The 26,925-nt window shown below is 48.3% G+C and overlaps 2 protein-coding genes across 2 annotated transcripts; one reads left to right on the forward strand and one right to left on the reverse strand.

Annotated features, from left to right (window-relative positions):
• Positions 1 to 4,765: 4,765 nt before the first annotated feature.
• LOC115617985 lies at positions 4,766 to 18,285 on the reverse strand. The gene is made up of 3 exons (XM_030509077.1): positions 18,034 to 18,285; positions 7,550 to 7,698; positions 4,766 to 5,186 (listed from the first exon to the last, which is right to left on the reverse strand). Exons 1-3 carry the CDS (start codon positions 18,169 to 18,171, stop codon positions 4,766 to 4,768), a joined length of 708 nt encoding a protein of 235 aa, XP_030364937.1. The 5' UTR covers positions 18,172 to 18,285.
• A 6,446-nt stretch (positions 18,286 to 24,731) lies between these two features.
• Positions 24,732 to 25,901, forward strand: LOC115617885. Its single transcript, XM_030508896.1, has 2 exons — positions 24,732 to 25,246; positions 25,373 to 25,901. Exons 1-2 carry the CDS (start codon positions 24,834 to 24,836, stop codon positions 25,800 to 25,802), a joined length of 843 nt encoding a protein of 280 aa, XP_030364756.1. The 5' UTR covers positions 24,732 to 24,833; the 3' UTR covers positions 25,803 to 25,901.
• Positions 25,902 to 26,925: the final 1,024 nt, after the last annotated feature.

A 26,925-nucleotide genomic window follows, 5' to 3' on the forward strand; every position in this document is an offset into this window, starting at 1 on the left:
TGAGGGAATCAGCCATTATAGAGATGATCTATCGTAGGCCGGATGCCAGGAACACATCCGTAGATCCAGATGAAGTCGAATGTACATGACCCATGTGGGGGAAACTTACATCATCATATGCCCACACATTGGCATCAATGACCTGGAATAATGGAGTATCACCAACAGTGGATTACCTGATTCGTCAACTCCGAGAGTTCGAAGACAATCTCACCCCTTCCATCATTTCAGCTGTGGAAAAACTGTCCCAGGAGTTCAAACAATTGAGAGACGATTTATCCGATCTATCCAGCTCTCCACGTGTACCAACCCATGTCTCAGCTATTAACAGAAGGCGCCCTACTGCTCGAGAAAGAAAATATTGGAGGTACACGCCATGGGCCACCCTATGGTTTTACCTGCGGGATCATGGAGAAGACATGAGAAAGTGGGATGGAAAACCTACCTCAGTTCTGGAGCAACGGGTGCGTGAACTGAAGAGGAGAACAATGGTCAAGGATGATCCTCCCAGGAAAGCTGCTGCTCCAGTCTCTGGTGAGCAGTTTCCCAGATGGAGTGGAAGAGCTGATTTTACTCCAGCTCCTGTGATAAGGAATACTAATCCCTTTCTACAAGACATAAGTGGAGAATTTTATGATCACTATCAGAGGGGCCCTGCCTCCAGCCAGGTGGAGGAGAGGGATAATGGGGTTTACTGGACTGTATGGATCAGATGGCCTGGCACATCAGTCCCACAGAAGTATAAGGCTCTAGTAGATACCGGTGCACAGAGTACCCTGATGCCATCAAGGTATCAAGGGGTGAAACCCATTTCTATTTCTGGAGTGACAGGAGGATCCCAAGAGTTAATTGTACTGGAAGCTGAAATCAGCCTGACTGGGAGGAAGTGGCAAAAGCACCCCATTGTGACTGGTCCAGGGGCTCCATGCGTCCTTGGCATAGACTATCTCAGGAGAGGGTACTTCAAAGACCCAAAAGGTCTTGTAGCAACCACCGGATGGCTGGAAACATACGCTGTGCCCCACGCCACTGCCCAGAACACTATCCTGGGCCTTGAGAAACAAGTTTTGTGGCGACATGGCACCCCAGAGAGAATTGAGTCAGACAATGGGACTCATTTCCGGAGCAACCTTATAGACACTCGGACCAAAGAGCATGGCATTGAGTGGGTATATCACATCCCCTACCATGCACCAGCCTCTGGGAAAATCGAACGGTACAATGGGCTGGTAAAAACTACACTGAGAGCAACGGGTGGTGGGACTTTCAAACACTGGGATACACATTTACTAAAAGCCACCTGGTTGGTCAACAGTAGGGGATCTGCCAACAGGGCTGGCCCAGCCCAATCAGAACTTCTACGTACTGTAGAGGGGGATAAAGTTCCTGTGGTGCACATAAAGAATTTGTTGGGGAAGACAGTCTGGGTTATTCCTGCTTCAGGTAAAGGCAAACCCACTCGTGGGGTTGCTTTTGCTCAGGGACCTGGATATACTTGGTGGGTAACGTGGGAAGATGGGGAAGTCCAATGTGTACCTCAAGGGGATTTGATTTTGGGGGAAAACAGCCAATGAATTCAATTGTATGCTGTTGCCTGCTCTATAACACTTTTATAGCCCACCAGCTAGATACCTTCAGGTCGCCAGCAATTGTCCCTGACTTCCCTCCGATCACCACCTCAACAAAGAATGAATTTTGAGGAAGCCAGACGAGCTCAGCAGTGACCAGACAAGTTTCGCGGTGTCATCAGCAGGCAACAACCCAACACTATACACCGTCCCTCCTGCCCTGAAAGACTATTACAAGAGATGGAGCCTGACATCATGGACTGGATGAATTCAGCAATTTTATAGGGATTGGTCCATGGACTAGGGAATGATATCTTTCTCTGTGTGTGGGTGTGGGTGTATATATATGTGCATATATGGGACAGGGGTGATGGTGTGTTGAGAGATGTGGGATCTGAGCATGACGTGAATGGTATGGAATAAGGGGTGGATACTGTCCTGGGTTCAGCTATAGCAGTCATTTTCCTCCTTCTTAGTAGCTGGTGCAGTGCTGTGTTTTTTAACTTTCAGCCTGGGAACAATGCTGATAACACCGATGGTTTTAGTTGTTGCTAAGTAATGTTTACTCTGACCAAGGGCTTTCTCAGTCTCATGCTTTGCCAGGGAGGAGGGGAAGCCGGGAGGAAGCAGAGACAGGACACCTGACCCAAACTAGCCAAAGGGGTATTCCATACCACAGCACGTCATGCCCAGTATATAAACCGGGGGGAGTTACCCGGAAGGCCCAGATCACTGCTCGGGTCGGGCTGGGTATCGGTCGGCAGGTGGTGAGCAATTGTATCCTCTCCCCTTGTTATTTCACTAATCATTATTATCATTGGTGGTAGCAGTAGTGGTTTTGTATTATACCTTAGTTACTGGACTGTTCTTATCTCAACCTGTGGGAGTTACATTCTTCCGATTTTCCTCCCCATCCCTCCGGGAGTGGGGGGAGGAAGAAGCGGGGGGAGTAAGCGAGCGGCTGCGTGGTTCCGAGTTACCGGCTGGGCTCAAATCATGACACCCGTGATGCTGCCACCCTGACACCTTACCTGCACGACAGCACTGCCCGTCATGCTCAGTGCTGCTTTGAAGTGGGTATTGTGAAACCACGTTACTTTCCCTTTCCCAAGCAGATCCATTTCCAAACTTCTCTCCTTCCTGCCACAAGCCCAGAACCCTGCAGTCCATGTGCGGGGTCTCCTCCGCTTCCCCCTGCTCTTCATATGCTGCGCTCACCTGCACAAAGCCGCAGTCGGTGTACGCCGGAGCCGCAGCACTGGCACTGGCAGTCAGAGGCTCTCCCTGGGCGGGGGGTGAACAACACTGCAGCGTGGCTGGAGAAGTCAAACACAGGGATCAGACTGCCAGAACCGGTGTCCAGTGTGCACAGTTCTATTGCTTACTTGGATTAAACACTCCAGTAATCACTCAGTGAGCTAAATGCCAGAAATGTATTATGACCTCCACACTGATTGTAAGACTGATTTCTTCACCTTAAAACATATTTATTCTAAATAAATATGTATGTGTACATAGATTAAAAATATGTATTGTAAAATTGACCTACACACAGAGAGAAACTTCTCACCTTTTTGATTTGGCTGCTTGACTGTCTCATCACAGCATACCCCAGAAAGCAGATTCACACAGAAAGAGCCTGGATATTCACACACACATGGAAATGAAACTGTCATCTTATTCCCAAAAGCAGCTCTATAGATGAAGCAGTATTCTGCAGGTATTAGTTTTTGGTGACATGCAGAGATAACTTACAAGTAAAGCCATTATTTGCAGGACAGATAATCTTTAAAATCTGCAGTCCTTCTGGGAGAGACAGAAATCCTTGATGAAATCAAATCTAGGCCAATGTTCACATGAATTAAATGTTACAAGTATAACTTGAGATGGCCAAGTGATCAGACCGATTTCTTTGCGGTGCCTGACGCTTACATAGGATTCCTCACCAGACAGTTGCTACGATAACCAATATTGATTTTAATATCTATACCTATTGCCCTTTTTACTATGAAGATGATGAACTTTTGCCCAGTTTGGAGCAACAAACAAGGGAGATAAACAACACAGAGCGAGCTAGGGGACATCCTTCCACAGCAGCATGAGACACGTATCTGACTTGTATTATTTTGAAGCTCACTCTGAACAACCTTAGGATGAAATCTGGACATCATCATCACTCTATAATCTGCAAAAATGTTACAGTTCTGCATATTGCCAAAAACCTAAATGATGTCTCACTGCACTCACTGGGAACTCCAAAGTATTTTTACAAACCCAAGAAAACCACCAAAGAAACCTGAAGGGCTACTCTAAAACAGTGCAAGAGAGCAAAGGAGAGATTGCCTGTAACCTGCTGGAGCGATCCTAAGGAAACAAACATGTAGTACAAAGAACCTAGTTTCTAAGAGAAGAAAAGGAAGCACCTGAAGGGAAAAAGTGCTTGTGAAATAAGAGGTAAGTGTAAAATATTAAGACCAGATCATACGCTATAGAAAACTACATGTAAAGTAAAAACTGCACAACTCAAGAGTAAGTAGAATTCATAGCAAAAGCAACTCATGAATCAAATGCATTGTAATGTCTGTACATAAAGGGGAGGAGAACAAAAATAACCGTGTAGAAGCCCTGACTGGTGACAGACTCTGAACAGGTCTGAAATGCAGAATGGTGCACAAAAAGAATGGTTTGCGCTCACAGCAACTTTCCTTAGGTTTTTTTGCCAGCTGCAGCAGTGCCTGATCCAATAGCAAGAAAAACGGCACCTGTGGAAACCCTGGGGAGACACCAGTGTGGGGATAAATCCCACTCATCACTCACAGGCACAAAAGGAGAGGCACCAGATTTCCGAACCAGTTTTTCAATAACATTGAGGGAAGCATTTACGCATGGGCTGTGTTAGTAAAGGCGAAGGGGCCAATTCATTCATAATACTTCAAGTCTTCCAGTTGAATCAAGATTCCACAAACATATCTGCTTCACTCACACACTTTTGTCCTTCCTTGTTCCTTGCAGAGAAGACATTTCTAAGCTCTTCTGTCTCTGATACAGTTAATCTCATCAGAGCCAGAAGAAATTAGCAGCTAAAGCACATTCTGTCACTGGATGTTATCAAATAATGGCCAGGGAACACACATCTCACTGGAAGCACACGTGAGATACACGTAGTGACAGAGCACTGAAAAAAAACATTTCATGTATCACTTGTCAATAACTTCTTGAGCAGCAAGTGCAGAACTTTTGCCATACGTGTTGGATCGGGGGCTCGCGACCACTGCCCTGGAGACACGCAGCTGCTGTGTTGTGCGAGGGAAGCGGCACCAGCTGGAGCCCCTCGCTGAAGTGGCAGAAGCTAGAACACGGTCTGGAGAGTGTATGTGACCTCTGTGGAACACTTGCGGAGGATGGGAAAGGGAGCCCCTTGGCCTGGGAAAGCTGGGGAAGCCACATGCCCTGGCAGCAACCCAAAAGAACCCTGCCATGTTCTGGAAGGGACTGGAGTCTGCTGGAAAGTCTTTGTTGGGAAAGCAGTGTGGTTCTGGCATGAGGCCGCTGTGTTGGAGTAAGGAAAGAAGCTGTCTGGATGACCAGGTTGGTGAATCTGTCCTACAATCACCAGTCCTGCAAAACAAAGGGAAACGAGGGTTAAGGAAAGGAGTTTCCACTAGCACTGAAAGGCAGAATGAGGAGCCAAGGCTCCACAACGTTCTTTGGGAAGATCACCTTTGCTCCAATGCTCTTAATATAGAAACAGACTCTATTCTTACACCTGAACATACAGTAACTGCTGCAGCAGTAACACCTGAACATACAGTAACATCAGTGCTGTGCCAACACAATTGTCTGTGGAGCATTCAATCTCCTGAAACCTGCAGTAGCAAGTGATCGCTATTTAGAGATGTGCTATAAAATCAAAATGTTGCTATATGATGTTGCTATAAATCAATTAGTTGACTAAACTAGCACAAGTCATTTAGAAAGTACTGTGGCTTACATCAGAGAGTGCATTAAAATAAAAGGGGAATCATGAAGCACGGCTTTACCAAACTACAATGCTGACATCTCATGGGCAGCCAAGGGAAGGGCAATGTCCAAATGCTAAAAATCACTCTGAGAGCACTCAATCACAAGTCTTTTAGTTTGTGAAGGAAAATGAAATCAAAGCCAGCTTTTTTCTAGGCAGCTCATGTAGTTCAGTTGAGTCTTAAAAAAAAGCTCAGTTTGCCATTTTTTTATTTTGAAGATATTCCTTTTATTCTTCTCTTGGTTTTCTCTCTCAGTCAGTTAATAACAGTTTAATAACAACTTATAAAGCATCCCTACAAGGACGAGTAACGTTCATCTGGTAGAGCTGTGACCACAGCCCCTCCGGTCCCTCAGCATCTCCCTGGTCACCTCAGCCCCACTGGTCCTCCCAGTGTCTCCCGGTCCCTCCGGTCCCTCCAACCCCTCCAGCCCTCAGCCCCAGTGCTGCTGCAGGTCACTATCTCCCGGTCAGGATATTTGCAAAGTCAAGTAAATCCTGTTCTGGGGCTGAGGACACGGATTGATAATGAATTGATTTATTTCTTTTATTCAGCACGGTTGGACCTGGTGGTTTCCCGGTGGCCGGTGCAACCCAGCCCATCATTCCCTCTATGTGGCAGGAATTCCCAGCAGGGGTTCTGTGGAGCTGCCCCTGGGGGGCTGTGGAGCAGCTGCAGCAGCATTCCCAGCATGGGGAGGTTGTGTGCGGGCCTCAGCAGCGGCTGCACGAGTTTTCAAGTGGTCCAGGAGGGTGTGTATGAGAGCAGCTCCTCTGGGGAGCTCCTTAACACGTCTCCTACATTGCTGTCTGCAGGCTCCCTCTCACAGAGATGCAGCAACATCCCAGAACCCTGGAGTTTAATCCCAAGAGAGTCCCCTCACTCCTGCGGGTCTGTACCACGAGCCCAGGAAGCACCTTGTGTGGTCAAGGAAGAGTTGTGGTCACCCGCTGTGGTGCTTAAAAAGACTCTGGGCCTCCAATAACCTCCCGCTTCTGCTTCACTCAGGAACATTCAGTCTCCTCCAACAAGGGAGGCTCGTCACACACATTCCGACATGGATTCCTCTGGCCGCTTGGAATATTTGTCCTGCAAATTTGCCAGTTAAGCAGGAGCCCCTGGGATGGTGCGTGCAGGAGTACGAGCATCATCACCTCCTCATATGCAAAGATTTGGGGTTTAATCAAGGGTCGTATAGAACCACAGAATCATAGAACAAATTGGGTTGGAAGGGACCTTAGAGCTCATCCTGCTCCAACCCCTGCCATGGGCAGGGACACCTTCCACTAGAGCAGGTTGCTCCAAGCCCCTGTGTCCAACCTGGCCTTGAACACTGCCAGGGATGGGGCAGCCACAGCTTCTCTGGGCACCCTGTGCCAGCGCCTCAGCACCCTCACAGGGAAGAACTTCTGCCTCAGAGCTCATCTCAGTCTCCCCTCTGTCAGGTTAAAGCCATTCCCCTTGTCCTGTCCCTGCTGGCCCTTGTCCAAAGCCCCTCTCCAGGTTTCTTGTAGCCCCTTTAGGCACTGGAGCTGCTCTAAGGTCTTCCCTTAAGGAGCCTTCTCTTCTCCAGGCTGAACCAGCCCAGCTCTCTCGGCCTCGGATGTTTATCTCCTGGGCTGTGGGTGAAGGCCGATGACCCACAGAGGACATGGATGAGAAATTAATAAAATATACTATACTTTAACGCACTGGTTTTTGCAGTCAAAGCAAAATGCAAGAGTTTAAAAGCTTGATCTTGGAAGCAATCAAGACTGCTACTAGGTATGAAACAACTCATATGTCAGTAATATTGTTTGAATGCATAAAATTAAGTGCAAGTAGAGTTGGTGTATCAAAACATGTTGGCGATTTTTCTAAGTTCCTTAATGAAATGCGCCCTCATAAAAATCATCATGAAACACAAACAAAAGTCTCGAAGCTCAGAGTTTCACATGAACACGTAAGAGAAGTTTTTACCTGGATTCGAAGCTCTTATTCAGACCTGATTTCATTTCTAGAAGAGTATTTGTGTCTACTTCATGTTTAGCCTTCCCTGGAAGAGGGATTCCAAGTGGCAGGACCTGAGGAACTGGGACAGAGCCAGCCGCCACTTTCTCCACAGTGCTCTTTAGAGGAGAAAAACAAAAAAGTAGACAATAATTTTTCTGAACAGAAGAATGCATTGAGAGATACGGTCTTTTATTGTGATTCCTGTCTTCATTTGTCTCTCTTAAAAGAGAGAACACCAGATTCTTTAAAGTTTTATTCCTCTTTGCATGATTTTCACATTGAAAAGGAGCAAGGTCCTAACAACCATCCCAATTCCAACTTACTCTCCTGTTACAGAACTGTGAACAAAGCTGGAGATGAGCACTGTTGCTTTCATTTCACTTTGACCTTCCCTACTCAAGTCTGGTTCCCCTGTGTTCCAGGGAAACACCTTTAGCGTCATACATCAACGCTACAAGCTAGGAGTGAGCAACAGGGAAGCCTCTCCACCCTAATGGCACATTGGAGCCAGCCTCTTCTTTCATTGCGGCCATCTGAATAGACACAAGATGTCCCGCAAAGGACTAAAGCAAGACAGCCATTGCTTAAGCTTATCTCAGGTTCTATAGGCATTAAGAATATACCTATCAAACAGGTGCCAAACATGATTTCTCATAATGTACATAGTCATTATCATGTTGTTAGCCGAGAGAAGAACACATAACCACTCTAAGGAGGTTATATGTGGTGCTTCATTTCGAGGCCCCGGGAACCAGGGGTACGCACCCAAATCTGGTTCCAAAGACCATCATAACGTGTTCACAATTTATCCTGTAAAGTATTACATATGCATCACCTTTCCCAATATGCTGATACATATTCATAACCTATCCCCGCTTCGTATTATAATGAGTACAAAAGTCATTTCCATATGTTTGCGCTTGCGCAGTGCCTCCTGGTGGTCGTGGGCAGGGGTCTCAAGACGAAGTAAGTAGTCTTCCTCAGATGAAGTAAGACGTCTTCCTCGCTGTGTACTTTTCACCTTTCGAGTCCTGGATAGGTTCCAACGATGGTGCTTGCACCAGCATTCTCCTTATCTCTCTCTGACTGGTACTGGTATGCATCTTCGTTTCTTATCTTAAAAGTTCTGCTTTGAAGTAATCTGTGGAGTAATGTTTTGCTTGGATAGTCTCATATATCTATGTCCACATCCTAGTTACCAAACTTCTCTGGCTTAGCAACAGGCTTAACGGAACACAAATCAAGCAAATCACAAGTCTAAATACTCTATATATATATATAGATGATTGAAATCTAACCAAGCTGATCAAATGTTATGATTTCTAACATTTCCCCCCTTTGAAAATACTTCATCTTTTGCAAGTATTTTCACTCATGTAGTAGTTTCCTGATAGGTAGGAGGAGGAGTTATTGGGTGTCGTGGATATTCTCGAGTCACCGCTCCAATGATTTTATGTGTCCAACTGGTATTCCGGGTTATTTCTCTTCGAATACAAAAATATACCAAATAGATTGCGAGGAACACAAGTAATAGAGTAAACACTGTCTCTATGAGAGAATGAATCCATCCAGTAAGGTGGATTCCCAATCCATCAAATAATGCTCCTACCCAATTTTGACTTATTTCTTCTTTTTCCTTTTCAGCTTCCTTTTCAATTTTCCCTAATTGAGCAATGTCATATTCTATATCTGCAGTTACGTTTGGTATATGTACACAGCAGTGATCAATTCTATCTTTGAGATATCCACAAACACCATGTTCCTTTAACAGCAATGTGTCTAATGCCATTCTGTTTTGCAGAGTCATTTTGGTTGTTGCCTGTAATTGCAAATTTAGATCCCTAAAGCCTTTTTTAGTCACCTTGGCCAACCTCTCAGTTTGTCCAATTAAATTATAAATCACTTCCCTATTGCGATATGCAGCTATTTGAGCAAAAAGGGATTCAAGTGCCCATCCTACTTTCACTCCTGTCTCAGGCTCTTGCCAAGTGTCATCTATATTGTCAATGTCATCATCAATACTTCTTTTGGTTCGAATCTGCAAAGTTTCTAGTTTGCCCCTGAACGGGGAACGCTTCCAAATTGGGCACAAAGTGGGGAGTCCTAAGGTAATTTCCCGCACTGGCCCTGTTATTGGAAGGTGGGTGGTCCAGGTACCATCACTGAATGCCCAAACAAGATGTCCCATGCTATATATCATCAAATATCTGCAGTTTATTCCATCAGCCGGGGCTTGTATTGTTTTTCCTCCAACTTTAAATCCTCGGCATGCACATCCTGCTTTTAAAGCAATTCTAATTGGGGCATTGCAATCTTTTCTGGATCAGTATCGCAATCTATTATCCTGGTGCAATTCCACCAAGGAACATTTTTAACTGTATCTAGACTGACTCTGTTTAATGACAACAGGTTCATATTTCCTGCTATATTATATTTCCCTGTCCACCTGAGACACCAAGATGTGTTTCCACCATACCGAAATTTTTGCACAATACTCAGTGACCAAATTGTATCCCAATTTTGTTCCAAATTGTTCTTTGTTTGACAGTCCCAGGTTATTTCTTTTATCTGTGTTTTTACTTCAATTTCTTCATCATATATGCATTCACCTCTTTCTGATCCTTTCTGCGTGAGTTGAAAGTTTAATTTCTTTTCACACCATGACTTGAGCCCTGGTCCTTCCTGGAGCAGCTTCGGGCTGGCGTGGGGCTGTGGGGACAGACAGTGAGTGTGGGGGCTCGTGACCCTCCTTCTTTCATATTCTGTTTTTGTTATGTTTTTATTATCTCTTTTTCCTGACACTTAACTGTCTCGTTTCCTTCTGGGAATGGTATTGTTATTATTCCCCACTCAATTGGTTCTCCAGCTGCTTTTGGTATTGGGAGGCATGCCGTTATTCTACTCGTATTTTGCATTTTTGCGAAATCCTTGATTAATCCTATCATTAGGTTTTCCTCCAGATCACGTTGGGGTACTTGAATTATCTGGGGTGATTCGGTCGGTTTTATAGCTCGTCTGACTCTAGTTTTAGTAATGTATATTATCTTCTCACCGTAGTCTGCACTATTGTTTGTCTTGACCAGACAACGATATTTTTCCCACATTTGTTCAGTCAGATTGGCTATCCTTAATTTAGTCTCTCCTTCAGTAAGATTTTGTGAACAGAACCTGTTCATTACTTTACTTCTAGATTGCCAATTTTCCTGCAACTCCTGCTCATGCCCTACTAATCCTTTGTCCTTGCTGTTGAAAATTATCTCAGGTGCTTCAAAATTTTCCGATTCCTTTTCCCAGATAACCCTTATTAGTTCTCCTCCCATTGGCATGGTAAACCTGCAAGACAGAGTGGCATTTTGTCCAACAACATACGTCACCACCTCCCTTTTCAATGAAACTTCTAAGGAACCAACAATTATTATAGGTAAGACTGACCAAATCACAATTAAAGTGCTATACATATAACACGACATCTTATCTGCATTTCAGTCTCAGCTTCGTAGGTCCTAAGGCTTCTGATTCCCAATGTTTCGGGACTTTCTTCACTCTAGTGTAGTGAATCCAGGAGTCAATTCCTTCCACTTTTACAGCGGTGAAGGTAGTTAGCAGCACCAGGTACGGTCCATTCCACCGTTCCTTAAGTGGTTCCTCGCTCCAATCACGAATGTAGACCTGGTCTCCTGGCTCGATCTCGTGTACTGGAGTCTCCAATGAGAGCAGTCGGTTCCAGATCAGGGCACTACGCAACCGGATCAAAGTTCTACTGAGAGATAACATGTAATTATGTACATCCCGAGTTCCTTTGATATGTACATGTGGGTTTGGCTGGGGAGCCTCATATGGCTTTCCAAACAGGATCTCATATGGGCGTACCATCATCCCACTTCTAGGCTTAATTCTGATCCTTAAAAGGGCTATTGGTAATGCCTGTGGCCATTTTATTTTAGCCTCCTGGCATATTTTGCTTATCTGTCTTTTAATTGTTTGATTCATCTTTTCCACCTATCCACTGGACTGTGGCCTCCATGGGGTATGAAGATTCCAGGATATTCCTAACAGTTTACTGACTTCCTGAACTATAGTTGCTGTAAAATGCGGTCCTCTATCTGATGATATACCCAACGGGACTCCAAATCTAGGGATGATTTCTTTCAACAACCATTTCACTGTTTCCTTAGCCTGATTGGTGCGACAGGGAGAGGCTTCTGGCCATCCAGAAAAAGTGTCAACCCCTACTAACAAGTATCGGTATCCCTGTGTCTTGGGTAATTCCACAAAATCAATTTGCCAATAGTCACCCGGCTCCATACCTACTCTGATATGTCCCATTTCTACTTTCCTTTTGACTACTGGATTGTTTTTCAAACAAATTTCGCATTTAGATCCTATAGATTTTGCCATTGTTAACATCTGTGTAGAGATCATTCCTCGTTTTAAATATGTTACCAATGCTTCTGCCCCCCAATGACATTTTTGATGTTCGGTTTGTAAAATTGTCCGCATGATGGCAGGTGGTACCACCACTTGTCCAGTAGTGGTTACGTACCATCCTTCTGAGTTCAATTGAGCCTTTACTAATTCAGCCAATTTAACATCTTCTTCTGAATATCTTGGTTTTTGGTTCATATAATTCTGTAATGGGCTTACCTTCGTTGGTACCAGGGCCATAACAGTCTGTGCCTGTCGTGCAATTCTTCTAGCCATCCGATCCGCAAATGTATTTCCTTCGGCTATGTTAGAATTTCCTCCTTGATGTGCTTTACAGTGCGTGATAGCCACCTGTTCTGGTAATTGCACAGCAGTTATTAAATTCAGAATTTCCTCGTGGTATTTTATATTTGTCCCTTGTGAGGATAGGAGCCCTCGTTCCTTCCATAGAGTTCCATGTATATGGACCACACCGAATGCATATTTCGAATCGGTCCATATATTTACCCGCTTTCCTTTGCTCAGTTCTAAAGCTCTGACGAGAGCTATTATCTCTGCCCGTTGTGCTGAAGTCCCTGGGGGCAGAGCTTTTGCTTCTATTAGGGCGTTTTGTGTGGTTACTGCATACCCAGCATAACGGACCCCACCTTCCACAAAACTGCTTCCATCAGTAAAAAGTTCCTGATCAGGTTGCTCAAGTGGGGTATCCTTCAAATCGGCCCTTGTCGCATATGTATATTCAATCGTCTCCACACAATCGTGTTCTAATATGCCATCCTCTGTATTTGTACCTAGAAAGGCTGCTGGGTTCAACAAGTTAGTTGTCTTTAGAGTCACATCATCTTGTTCAGTTAATACCGCCTGGTATTTCATCATCCGACTTGGGGATAGCCAGTACCCCCCTTTTTGTTCTAAAACAGTCATTACCATGTGTGGCACATATACATCAATATGTTTTCCTAAGGTCAATTTTCTTGCTTCTTGTATTAATGTCACTGTTGCTGCTACTGCTCGTAGGCACGATGGCCATCCAGCACTTACCGGATCCAGCTGTTTGGAGAAGTATCCCACTGGTCGCTTCCAGCTTCCCAGTCTCTGCGTCAGGACTCCCAATGCCAATCTCTGTCTCTCGTGCACAAACAGCTGGAAGTCCTTGGTTAAATCCGGTAATCCCAGGGCGGGTGCTTTTATTAACGCTTCTTTTAGCTTTTTAAAAGCTTCCTTTTGGGACCCTTCCCAAACGAAGGTCTGAGATTTCTGTGCCTCATATAAAGGTTTAGCTATCAGTCCATAGTCCGATATCCATAACCTGCACCAACCCGCCATTCCAAGGAATGTTCTCAGTTCATGTAAATTCCGAGGCTCTGGAATAGCACAAATCGCCTTTATATGATCAATTCCCAACCTCCGTTGTCCCTGGGAGATTTCACAGCCCAAATACATTACAGTAGTGCAGGCAATCTGGGCTTTCTCCCTCGAAACCTTATACCCATTTAGTCCCAATTGATTCAGGATCTCTATTGTTACTCATATGCACAATGATTCTTGTTCAGTTGCAATGAATATATCATCTACATATTGCAATAAGAGATATTGTGTTCTTGGTACCTGAATTTTCCTTTGAGTTACCCAGAGTTCCAATTCTTTCGCCAGCTGATTTCCAAAAAGCATCCGGCTATTCTTGAATCCTTGTGGAAGTCTCGTCCAGGTTAACTGAGTCTTACGTCCATTGTGTGGGTTTTCCCATTCAAAGGCAAAGAGTTTCCTACTGCTTTTGTCAAGGGGAATGCAGAAGAAAGCATCTTTCAAATCGATTACTGTAAACCATTTATATTTCTTCTTTACAGATGTCAACAATGTATATGGATTAGCCACTACTGGATAGATATCCTTTGTTATTTCATTTATTGCCCTTAGATCTTGTACTAACCTGTATTCACCATTCGGTTTCTTTACTGGAAAAATTGGTGTATTATATTCTGATTCACATTCTTCTAAAATTCCAAATTTTAAAAATTTCTCAATCGTTTTCACTATCCCATATCGTGCCTCCAATTTGATGGGATATTGTTTTATCCGTACCTGTCTTGCTCCTTCTTTCAATTCCACTACTACCGGCTGAGCCATCTTTGATTTTCCTGGAATTTCTGTTTCCCAAACTGTGGGAATCACTGCTTCCTCTACTTCTCTAGGTATTCGGGCCTTTGGACTGTCCTTTAACACTAGTATCTGTCCGGATTGTGATTCCGGTACCTGCATAATCAATTCCCCATTTTCAAAAATAATTTTGGTGTTTAATTTTGATAATAAATCTCATCCCAACAGGGAAACAGGACAGTCCGGCATGTATAGAAACTCATGTATCAATTCCTTTCCCCCAAACTGTAATTCCAGGGGTCGCATGAATGACCGCACTTCCTCTCTCCCTGTGGCCCCTATTATTGTGGCAGTCTTATCCCCTATTTTCCCATACAGGTCATTTAACACAGAATAAGTTGCACCAGTATCGACTAAAAATTGTACCTCCTCTTCCCCCAGCCTTATTTTCACTAGTGGTTCACCCTTTTCCGATTCTAGTCAGCTCTGACTCCCATATTCTCCCAGAACCATGGCTTTTGCCACCTTGGATTCCCCGAAGGAGTATCCAGATTGCGGGTTCTGTCTCAGTCTCTGAGGGCATTCATTTTTCCAATGCCCATCCTGTTTACAATAGGCACATTGATTAATGCCTAATCTGCCTGATCCTGACCCTGGATTATTAAGTGTTCCAAATCTTCTTCCTCGCCCACACATTATTCCTCTACCTCTACCCCTATTACCAGGGGTACCTTGTCCTCTGCCTTGCATTATAGCCAATAGATTTCTCTGCTGCCTTTGAGCACCGTTTCTTTCTCGGTTATTATACACTTTCCAAGCTGTTTCCAGCAGCTTATCCAAATCACGCAATTCAGCACCCTCTAGTTTCTGCAACTTCTTCCTGATATCATCCTGAGATTGCCCTAAGAAAATTAGAGCCAGCTGAGCTTTAGCCTGTTCCGTTTCGACATCAAGATCCGTATATTTCCTGGCCACTTCTTTAAGTCGCTCCAAAAACACGGACGGAGAGTCTGTCTTTTCCTGTCTGACATTATATAACTTTGACCAATTTATTGTTCTTGGCATAGCATTCTGTACCACAACCACTATCCAATCTTGGTATCTCTTCAGACGACTCATCCCTACCACGGTATTATAATCCCACATAGGATCCTCCATAGGGAAATTCTGATCGACCGTCCCGGTAACGATACCCTGCCTAATATCCTCCCTAACTTGTTCTCGCGCTGTCCTAGCACCATCTCTTTTTCTGTAGAGTCCAGCAGGGTATCTAGCAATACTTGTATATCATCCCAATCAGGATTCTGGGTTTTCAGGATCATTTTTACCACCCTAGCCACCTTACTTGGATTTTCTCGATAAGCCCCAGCAGATTGTTTCCAAAGCACCAAATCTCCTGGAGAAAAAGGAACTTTAACATACACAGGTCCCTCTGCTCCTACTCCCTGACGGAGTGGTGCCAATAATGCACTGGACGTTTGAATCCTTGCCTCTTTACCCTGCATATCTCGCTGTCGGGTCCGATGTGAAACTGGGGTGACGGGACATTCCCGTTCTTTTCTACATTCACATCCTTTATCTACTTCTAGATTCTCGTCATCACTGTCATCCCTTACTTTCCTGCTTCTTAAAGCAGGTGGGGTTGACGGGGCTGGTGGGGCTATCAACAAATCAGAATCATCATCATCTTTCTGATGTTGCAAAACATTATTCACAGCCATGCATCCCATACATTTCTTCTCACCCACACAGCCTTTACATTGTTCACTCGATTTTGCACTAACAACAATTATTCCACACGCCTTTCTCCATTCATCATTGTCTCTTAAAATAAAGAACAGTTCCACATATGGGACCTCGTCCCATTTTCCTTCCTGTTTGCAAAATAACATTAATTGCATAATCGTATCATAATCTAAAGTTCCATTCTCCGGCCAGTGGACTTGATCCTCTAATGCATATTGCGTCCACCACACATTACAGTAATCAATCAATTTCCCTTTTTGCATCTCTTGTCCAAACCGTCCCTCCTTCCAATGACTCAAAATACACCCTAACGGCGACGACTTTGGTATCGGTGGCATTCTGAGCTTATTTAAATACAGACAAATACAGACAAACTAAATTACAAAATATAAAAATATACTGAATAATTTACCAGACCAGACCACTGTTGCCGAACCTCCAGGGCTTTCGCCACTGTCTGACGGATGGCGCCTAGGCTTTCCTTGGAGCTCCGTAGCCCAACCACGCGCAGCTTTCGCCGTGTCTAACAGGCAGGCTTTTACCAGACCAGGAAATGGTACCAATACCAAATAATAAAGCACCGTCTCTTACCAATGCCGTTGGTCCGTCGAGAGCACCGGAGGTCGGTCGCGGTTGATGGCTCCCCGAGAATCACTCGGTGCCGGATGGAGCTGGATCGATGCGCGAGCCGCCTCAGCAATGCCCGCGAGGTCCCATCTGGGTCACCAAAACTGCTACCCGAGAGAAGAACACATAACCACTCTAATGAGGTTATATGTGGTGCTTCATTTCGAGGCCCCGGGAACCAGGGGTACGCACCCAAATCTGGTTCCAAAGACCATCATAACGTGTTCACAATTTATCCTGTAAAGTATTACATATGCATCACCTTTCCCAATATGCTGATACATATTCATAACCTATCCCCGCTTCGTATTATAATGAGTACAAAAGTCATTTCCATATGTTTGCGCTTGCGCAGTGCCTCCTGGTGGTCGTGGGCAGGGGTCTCAAGACGAAGTAAGTAGTCTTCCTCAGATGAAGTAAGACGTCTTCCTCGCTGTGTACTTTTCACCTTTCGAGTCCTGGATAGGTTCCAACGATGGTGCTTGCACCAGCATTCTCCTTATCTCTCTCTGACTGGTACTGGTATGCATCTTCGTTTCTTATCTTAAAAGTTCTGCTTTGAAGTAATCTGTGGAGTAATGTTTTGCTTGGATAGTCTCATATATCTATGTCCACATCCTAGTTACCAAACTTCTCTGGCTTAGCAACAGGCTTAACGGAACACAAATCAAGCAAATCACAAGTCTAAATACTCTATATATATATATTGATGATTGAAATCTAATCAAGCTGATCAAACGTTATGATTTCTAACAATGTCACACAATTCAAGAATGACAAATCCCATTTGGATACAATAACATTTTACAGTACACGAAGATGTGCTCCACATCTTGGGAACTGATACTCGGGGCCAGGAAACGTGTCTGCACTGGAAGTATTTTGTTCTGTAACCAACCCTTTAATCCTCCAGACACATCTCTCACACTAGTCATCAACGCAGACAATACTGATTCAGCACGGGAGGGGTTCCTTAGTCCATGCTCTGTCTGGAGCTGTGCTGAGATAAGGCACAGCGTTGCCTGCAGGTGCCCATCTCCTTGGCTGGGTTGCCCAAAAAAGTGCTCAAGGACTGTGGCAGTTCTCAGCCACTCTCTTGGGTTGCACACAGAGGCACGGGACACACAAGGTGGGTGGATCAGATCTTGACCTGATGCGAAGGGGCAGCGAGTATCTTTCCTCAAGGACCCGCCTGCTCTTGGCACCCCTGCACCAAAAGCACAGGACCTCGGTTCAGCCTCCTGAGAGCCCAGCCCTGGGGGGACACAATGGTCCTGCCGCCATCCCCAGCATGCCCAGCCCCTGCCCCAGCGTGGGCTCCATCCCTGCCTGCACTTACCCTGCTGGCTCAGGCCCCGCTGCCCGTCCCCTCCTGGCACAGCCCAGCCCACCTCCCCCCACTGCAGCCCTGCTCTACCCCCTGCCCACCCCGCTCCATCCCGTCCCACAGCCCTGACCCCCCCACTGCAGCCCTGCTCCCGAACCCCTGCCACCCGGCTCCATCCCAACCCACAGCCCTGCCCTTCCCGCTCGATCCCTGCCACAGCCCCGCTCACCACGCTCCTGGACGGATCCTTCCGGCTCCATCCCGGTTCGATCCCGGTTCCATCCCGGTTCGATCCCGGCTCCTTCCGGCTCCATCCCGGTTCGATCCCGGCTCCGTCCCGCTCGATCCCGGCTCCTTCCGGCTCCATCCCGGTTCGATCCCAGCTCCATCCCGCTCGATTCCAGCTCCATCCCGGCTCGATCCAGGCCCCACCCCGGCTCCATCCCGCTCGATTCCGGCTCCATCCCGCTCCATCCCGGCTCCACCCCGGCCTCTCCCCTCCACACCCCCCCGCTCTCCCGCTCCCACACACGCCGCCCCCCGCCCCTTCCCGCCCTGCCCTCCGTGGCGCCGGCTCTGCCGTCATCCCCCCGCGCCGGGCGGTGTCATGGTGGCGGTGCAGGCGGAGGGGAAGGCGGAGGCGAAGGTTCCTGCCAAGAAACACCAAGGGCTGGAACTCACCCGCGTCTGCCCCGGGAGCAGGGTCAGGCCCCACATCTCTGCTCCTGCCAGCGCTGCCGAGCCCTGCAGTCGCTGGGTGGTGCCATCAGAGCGCTGCACACCCCGCAGCACGGGCTGGGCCGTTGCTCTCGGCTCCAGCAGAGGCAGAACTGCCTTTGGAAGCTGCCAGCGACCAACAAGAGCTGAGGAGCGGCTGCAGAAGGGCTCTGCTGTGGGGCTGAAAGCCAAGGGTGGTGCAGGGAAAAGGAGAGACTGCAGAGCCTCAGCCCTTGGGCTTCTTTGAGAGGAGGTGGCGGTGGTGCCCTTGAGCCTGGCTGTTCTCCAGCCTGCCCTGCCCTGAACGGTCTCCACTGGCCTCTGCCGTGGGCAGCAGCAGAGACAGGATGTTCGTGCACAACTGTCTGCCCCTGCTTGTGGGGCTGACTCACTGATGAGAGCTCTTCTGCATCCAAATGCAGATCGTATTTTACAGTCATACAGTCACAGACTGGTTTGAGGTGAAGGGACCTTAAAGCTCAGCCAGTCCCAAGCCCTGGGTGCCCAGTGGCCATGGGCACGATGCTGCCGCCATCACAAAGCCGTGGGGGTCGCTGTGGAGATGCCCATTGTGATGGGGGCCCCCACGGTGAGCGTGGGCTATTTAAGGAGCGAGAGCCCTGCAGGAACCAGTGCAGAGGAGACCCTCCATCGGGAGGCTGCATCTCCCCTGGCTGCCCTGCGCATCCAGGTACGTGTTCTTTTTCAATCCTAGTTTAGTGTTCGCTTGAAACACGTTGTGGGTGCGTGCTCTAAAGGGAGGAGAAGCTGTAAGTAGATGTGCTGGTGCCATCCCAGCTGGAGGAGCAGGGGAGAGGTGAGGAGGAGGCCCTGGGCTTGTTGATGTGCTTGGAGCTCAGCTCTGGCTGCAGAGGTGCTGGGGGCGAAGCAGGAGCCTTGTGTGTGCAGGAGCTGCTGGTGTGAGAGGTGCTGAGAAGGTGTGAGGGCAGGAGCAGCCCCTGGGCAGTGCAGCTGCTGGTGCTGTCACTGGGAGCTCAGGACAAGGGGACCTGCTTGGCTCCGGCAACATGTGCGGAAGCCCACCGGGCATTGCAGAAGGCAGGAGGGGTCCCGGTGGGCTCTGGTAAAGCCCAGGCCAGCGCCGGGCATTGCGGAAGGCTCCAGTGCTCTGCTGGGCTCTGGCAATGCATTCTGGAAGGTGACATGGGCCCTGGCAGGCACAGGCACAGCCCAGAAGCCCACCGGCCATTGTGAAAGGCGGCAGGGCCCTGGCAGCTTCTAGTGATCCCTGTGCCGGGCTTTCCAGAAGGCACCATGCGATCTGTTGGGTTCCGGCAGTGGAAGCCCTCCAGGAACTGCGGAAGGCAGCAGTGTCCCTCACGGACAAAGGCAGAGCCCGCAGATGCCTACCGGCAATTCTGGCAGACAAGAGGGGAACGTTGGGGCTTTGGCAAGGCTCTAGGAAGAGCGTTGGCCATTGCGTAAGGAGGAGGAGGCACTGGCATGTACTGCCAATGCCTGCAAACACCCGCCAGGCATTCCAGAAGGTGGGAAGGAGCTGGTGGGCTCTGGCCACCCCTGTGCAATCCTGGCTGCGGCAATGCTCGCGGGAGCCCCTGTGCTCCCACAGCAACAGTGCCAGGACAGGAGCTGTTGCTGGGCCTCCCCTGCCCTTGGCAAGCACTGCCCCAGCCCCAGCAACACTCGGGAGCTGCACTTCCTCAGCCAAATAATGCTGCTCCCAGCTCTGTGCCGATCCAAAGGAGCGAGCTCCAAGAGTGCAAACGTGCAGCCCTTACTGCCACAGCAAAGGGGCCAGGACAGAGTCAGTGTTTAAAGCCAGCCGGGAACTCAGCACCAGCAGCTGCTCGCTCAGCACCCAGGTGTTTCAGAAACAGCATTCTTTATTGCAAAGCTGGGTGCACACGCTAATTGTTTCGCAAAGGTGAGCGCACCCGATACTTGCTGACAGCAGCCATATATTTAGCATAGTCATGCATATTCATAGCTTTTCCAGGAACTAAAAGGCAGCTTCTTCAGCTGCCTTTGTCAGCAATGTGGTCACCAGTATTCACTGGTGTGTTATCAAAGTGATGTGCCTTAAAAGCAAATGTTGACTTTCTGACAACTGCAGAAGTCTCAGTAGCACCATGAGCTCAGCTTTCTGTGCTGATGTGTTGGGGGGGGTTGCAGGGCTTTAGCCTCTTTTATGTTTGGTTACCGCAGCGTATCCTGCTTTCCGGTTTCCATTTTCATGAAGCTGCTCCCATCCACAAACAGTTGGTAGTCCACATCCTTCAGGGATGTATCTTGCAGGTCGGTGTGACTGGAATACACCTGCCTAATAGTCTGTAAAGAGTTGTGAGTCAGCTCTCCTGCTTCTGGATCAGTTGTCAAAACCACCGCTGGGTTCAAAAGGTTAGTTACTTTCAATTCTACATCCTCTTGTTCTAAAAGCACAGCCTGATATTTTAGCGGCCTCTTTGGGGAAAGCCAATGACTGCTTTTCTGTTCCAGAATGGTTGTTACCATGTGAAGTACAAATACAGTCCATTCTTGTCCCAAAGTATTTGACAAAATTTTCTATTAGAGGCTCTAGTCCTTTTCTTGCTTCCAGTTTACTAGGATGTTGTTTCTGTCTTATGGGTCTGATGTTTGGTTTCAGATGAATAGTTCCTGCTTCTGCATTTTGTGATCGTCCCGGTGCTCCAGCAGCCCATACTTGCGGGGTGTATTCTCCACTTCCTCTGGTATATCCGGCTCAGTGGCTGGTTTCTGTAACATAAAAACTCGAGCCTCCACAGCCTTTTCATCAGGAACATGTATCTGAATTTTCTTTCTTTAAAGCTAATTTATGCATGTAATTTACTCAGTATATCTCTATGCAATAACAGCTCCCAGGAGCACCCGGGGACCCGCCAGCACCCCCGACCTGCTCGAGGAGGTAGAGCACGGCCGACACCTCCTGCACCCTCCGGGCGATCTGCTCGGGGCTGTCGGAGCCCTCGGCCTTGTCGGCCATCTCACGGTACAGGGCCATCTGCCACTGCATGGGGGGACACGGGGCCATGGTGACCATGGGGACATGGTGGGGCACATGGGGACACAGGCATCACAATGACCATGGGGAAATGGGGGTGGCTGATTCTGGAACACTCCATGTTCAGGTGTGCGAGGCCATGGAACCTGTTACCGGAGGCACCAGGAGATGACAACTGCCCCACGGAACACAAGTTACCAGTGGAGGAGGCAACAGCAGCTCCCCTGGCGGTTCCCATCTTGGTGTCTTGGTGCCGGTGACGCCTGTGGACACACGAGCGTGGAACGAGGTGGGTGGCGATCGTGTTCTTTGGGTGCTTTAGGAGTTCCCAAGATCACCTCAAGTGACTTCACCAGAGTCGCTGCTTTGGACTCGGCGCGTGAGTTCCACTGGCTGAGCCGGCAGCCGAGCGCTCCGGCTGCCTGAAATCCTGGGATCTCCCTTCATTTCTTGTGGGGAGAGCAAGGGCCTGTGGGGATGGGGCGAGGGGGAACGGCCTTAACCTGACGGAGAGGGGAGAGTGAGATGAGATCTCAGGAAGAAGCTCTTCCCTGTGAGGGTGGTGGGACACTGGCCCAGGGTGGCCCAGAGAAGCTGTGGCTGCCCCATCCCTGGCAGTGTTCAAGACCAGGTTGGACACAGGGGCTTGGAGCAACCTGCTCTAGTGGAAGGTGTCCCTGCGCATGGCAGGGGTTGGAACTGGATGAGCTTTAAGGTCCCTTCCAGTCATGTGCGTAAATATTTAGTGCCTCTACAACTGAAGTGTTCCAGGGAGATCAGGTTTTGATAAAAGCTCCTGGTGTGCTGAATGCATGGTGGGTTTGTGTGATCTCTGAAAAGGGATTAGAGCTCAGCTGAAGCAGTGACCCCTGGTGTCACAGAGTGTGTTTCCTTCCTTTTCAGGGGTGGATTTCTATGGGGAAAGAGTCCCAGCTATTTCTGGAGTCCCCAGCTGTGCAGGTCCTAGCAGGACACTACAGATACCATTGAAAACTACCTGCCTGTTTCCTTGGTACATGGTTGAGTTGATTTGGAGATAAATCTGACTCTACAGATCTAACACCAAAAGGAATTGTTCACCTCACGTGCAGTAGACACGAAGATCAGTTGCTGTGTCACGTGCACTTGCCAATTATTGAGGAAACTATCCATGGACTGGGAAAGGAGGAAATTTTTAGTTAATTGTTGTTCTTCCTGGTAAAACCTGTTGGGCTTTAGCATCTTGTTCCATATTTTCAATGGTAATTGGAATGCATTTTTGTTATTAAAAATAATATTTCACTCCCTACTCCCCTGTGTTCTAGGAGAAACAGCAACAAGGGTCTCCGTCAAGCCATCTTTGTCACAGAGTGGTGTGGTCACCTCTTGCCTCTGTGCCTACAAACAGAGTAGTGCTGAACTCCAGTGATAAATTGAGGGACATTTTTGGTTGGTTTACTCAGTTGTTAAGAGTTTGTTAAATGTGTTGAAGTATCGTTATCTATATGAGGAGGTTTCTGCAATAACGTTACTTTTCCAGCTGATTTCCATGCTCTAATGTGTAGCAGAATGGTTAGCAACAAACAGAATAGAATAGAAATTAGTGAAATTATGGTAGGATGTAAAATTCATCTTAAAGTCCCAGTTGCTGTTGGTGACCATCCAAACAGCGTATCCCACCAGGGATGTTGTCATGGTCAGTGTGTGGACTTGCTAGTGACAGGTTGATGGTTGGACTCGATGTTCTCAAGAGTCTTTTCCAAATTAAATGATTCTGTGATTCTAAGAAAAGTTCATTTTTAGCCGTAACTCTGTCTCTCAGCAGACAAATGACACTGCAGGAAGGCAGTGTGTCTCCCAGCTGAGGGAGGGAAAATCAGTGCTTGCTTCAGGCTGTTTCACGTGACGTTCCCCTGAGTCTCCTACCAGCCCAAAAAGAAACTCAGGATGAGATGCCTGGATTGACTCAGCTGCATCACTTTCCCCTGCAGTGGTAGCAAAGAAGATCCCTCCCTTTTACTGTCAGAGTTTTCTCCTTAATGATGTGGCAAGAAAAGGAGATTACAGGGCCTAATTGTGTGCCTGATAGTTCAAATGTCACCACAGAAATAGGTGTGTCTCCCAGCTGAGGGAGGGAACATGAGTGCTTGCTTCAAGCTGTTTCCCATGGTATTTCCCTGGAGCCCCAGGACCCCTTGTTTTGCTCTGTGTTTTTTGGGCAGGGGCAGTAGAAAGGGCATAGACAGCAACAGAAAGAATGATCGTATTTTACTATTGATATTAAGGTAATGTAGAAACAAAATTGTATATTGGATAAAACAATTAGCTTGCTATGCTCTAGGTTTACGCAATGAACAGAATAAGCAAGGTGATGCACTTAATCATTGCTATAAGAGAAAGAGAATAGTGATTAAGAAAAAGATACATCCCCAATTGCCTAAATACGTTCCCATCATCCAGATCCACAGTTGCTGGGGAGCCCCTGTTGCAGGGAGGTTTTGGGGAACCTCTCCCAGCAATTGGGAAGTTCTGTGCGGTGCGTCCACCTGTAGATGAGGTCTCCAAAGTCGCTGGAAGGGGGTCCAGCTTTTGTAGACCCAAATCATCAAGTCAGAATGACTTGCATATTCTGTTGTGCGGAAACATCTGGTGGTACACCCCCCGACCAAGCGAGCCCAGGGCTTGGCCAGAGCCCGGGGCACGGTTGGTGGGTTTCCTAAAATACCTTGCAGGGAATTGCACAAGATCCTTGCAGGCAGTTGCACAGAATCCTCGCAAGAGTCATCAGACTTAGAGTGTCCATTCTGGTATTAAACCAGGTAGCATAGGCGGTTTGTTGAGTCTATCTATAAGGTTTATCTATTTCAAAACGTCAGCATCAGCAGTTTATCGTTCTGTCTTAACATTGTGTCAGACTTATTGTCAGATTATTGTCCTGCCATGGGACGTGGCACCACGACTCACCCAAAAGTGGCAACACAGGAGCCGGTGGGCCAGGCGAGGATGACGGAGGTGCTGTCCTCATCGCTGCCATCCTCCTCTCGCTCTTCTCAAACCAGTCTCTCCAGACAGGAAGGGTGGATGGTGTGTGGTGTTGGATTGCTGCATGCTGAAGCCGGTTCCAGTTCCATCACTGCAGCACTTGTCTGGTGTGATCAAAGTCCATTCTTCATGAATGTGGTGATCAAGGGAGTCAGGTTCAGATCCTCAAATCCAGAGCGATGGGGAAAGGTGCCACAAGGTGTCCCACGCAGTGATGGGTGTTCAGCCGCCATGGAAGCGATCCCATTCAATGTGCACTGAGCAAGGCACTCATGTCATAGATACTGGGGATGGTGTCCTCATTGTTCCCCAGCCCTGCCACCGCTGCTGGCTCCTTTGGGGCAGCCGCCCTCCACAGTGTTCTCAGACAGGTCAGGGAGCACATTGAGCAAAGCACTAATCTCATAGACATCAGGGACAGTGTCCTCATTGTTCCCCACTGCCACCGCTGGCTGCCTGGGGCAGCCGCCCTCCACCATGGACTTGGACAGGTCAGGGAGAGCATAGAGCAAGGCAGACAAATCATAGGCACTAGGGATGGTGTCCTCATTGTCTGCCTGCCCTGCCACTGCTGTTGGCACCTTGCGGTAGCTGCCCTCCACCACGTTCTCAGACCCATCAGGGAGAGCACTGAGCAAGGCACTCATATCGTAGATGTTGGGGATGTTGTCCTCATTGTTCCCCAGCCCTGCCACTGCTGCTGGTTCCTTGGAGCAGCAGCCCTTCACCACGGACTGGGACAGGTCAGGGAGAGCATAGAGCAAGGCAGACAAATCATAGACTCCAGGGATGGTGTCCTCATTGTCAGCCTGCCCTGCCACCGCTGCTGGCTCCTTGGGGAGCTGCTGGACCTGGGCAGGCTCAGCGGAGGCCGGCAGCCCCGGGACAGAGGGCAGCACACAGGCACGCACAGGAGGCAGCATGGCCGGAGCGGTGAAGCTCACGCCGGGCACCTCCGATGCCAGGGGCAGCTGGAGAGGGAGCCTCTCTGTTGGGAGAAGCAGAGAGGTGATGGGGTGAGAGCTGGGCAGGCAGAGCCGGCTGGGGATTACCTGGAGGGCAGGAGCCCCAGGAGGAGCGGGAGCTGCTGCTGTACCTGCCATGGCTGTGGGTCAGTGTTGGTTGGGTGGGGGCCAGCTGCCCCCTCCCTCGGGTTCCACCCCAACGTTCCACCAGTCCTGGCTGCTTCAGCAGCCTCGCAGGGCTTTGGTTTGCCAGACACAGCAACTGCCCCTCACAATGCCTTCCTGCCCTGCTGATGGTTTCCTGTCCTGAACAGTGGTTTCCCATGCCCATGATGGTTTCCCATCCCAGCTGTGGTTTTTGGGGACGTGTATTTCGTGTCCAAGGGGAAGGGATGGGGCCAGCAATGCTGACGTGCATGTTTCCCAGTCTTCCCCAGTGGTAGAAGTGGGAAGGGGGCTTGTGGCACTTAGAATCATAGAATCATAGAATCGTAAGGGTTGGAAAGGACCTTAAGATCATCTAGTTCCAACCCCCCTGCCATGGGCAGGGACACCTTGCCCTAAACCATGTGGCTCAAGGCTCTGTCCAACCTGGCCTTGAACACCGCCAGGGATGGAGCATCCACAACCTCCCTGGGCAACCCATTCCAGTGCTTCACCACCCTCACTGTAAAGAACTTCTTCCTTATATCTAATCTAAACTTCCTCTGTTTAAGTTTGAACCCATTACCCCTTGTCCTACCACTACAGTCCCTAAGGAAGAGTCCCTCCCCAGCATCCTTGTAGACCCCCTTCAGATACTGGAAGGCTGCTATGAGGTCACCACGCAGCCTTCTCTTCTCCAGGCTGAACAGCCCCAACTTTCTCAGCCTGTCTTCATACGGGAGGTGCTCCAGCCCTCTTATCATCCTCGTGGCCCTCCTCTGGACTTGCTCCAACAGCTCCATGTCCTTTTTATGTTGAGGACACCAGAACTGTACGCAGTACTCCAAGTGAGGTCTCACAAGAGCAGAGTAGAGGGGCAGGATCACCTCCTTCGACCTGCTGGTCACGCTTCTTTTGATGCAGCCCAGGATACGGTTGGCTTTCTGGGCTGCAGGCGCACACTGCCGGCTCATGTTAAGCTTCTCGTCAACCAACACCCCCAAGTCCTTTTCTGCAGGGTTGCTCTGAATCTCTTCTCTGCCCAGCCTGTAGCAGTGCCTGGGGTTGCCCCGACCCAGGTGTAGGACCTTGCACTTGCCTTGGTTAAACTTCATAAGGTTGGCATCGGCCCACCTCACAAGCGTGTCAAGGTCCCTCTGGATGGCATCCCTTCCCTTCAGCGTATCAACCGAACCACACAGCTTGGTGTCATCGGCAAACTTGCTGAGGGCGCACTCAATCCCACTGTCCATGTCACCGACAAAGATGTTGA

This window comes from Strigops habroptila, chromosome 19 (genome assembly GCF_004027225.2).
Source record: "Strigops habroptila isolate Jane chromosome 19, bStrHab1.2.pri, whole genome shotgun sequence".
In the NCBI taxonomy this organism is placed as follows: domain Eukaryota; kingdom Metazoa; phylum Chordata; class Aves; order Psittaciformes; family Psittacidae; genus Strigops; species Strigops habroptila.

Bases quoted from the DNA above. Each gene is read 5' to 3' on its own strand.
- LOC115617985 (XM_030509077.1), bottom strand. From the start codon at position 18,171: ATGGAGCCGGAAGGAGCCGGGATCGAGCGGGACGGAGCCGGGATCGAA. The intron at 7,699-18,033 runs GTGAGCGGGGCT...TCTCCTCTAAAG, and splicing joins AGGATCCGTCCAGGAGCGTG to AGCACTGTGGAGAAAGTGGC. The intron at 5,187-7,549 runs GTAAAAACTTCT...TTTGTTTTGCAG, and splicing joins AATAAGAGCTTCGAATCCAG to GACTGGTGATTGTAGGACAG.
- LOC115617885 (XM_030508896.1), top strand. From the start codon at position 24,834: ATGGTGTCCTCATTGTTCCCCAGCCCTGCCACCGCTGCTGGCTCCTTT. The intron at 25,247-25,372 runs GTTCCTTGGAGC...CCACCGCTGCTG, and splicing joins CAGCCCTGCCACTGCTGCTG to GCTCCTTGGGGAGCTGCTGG.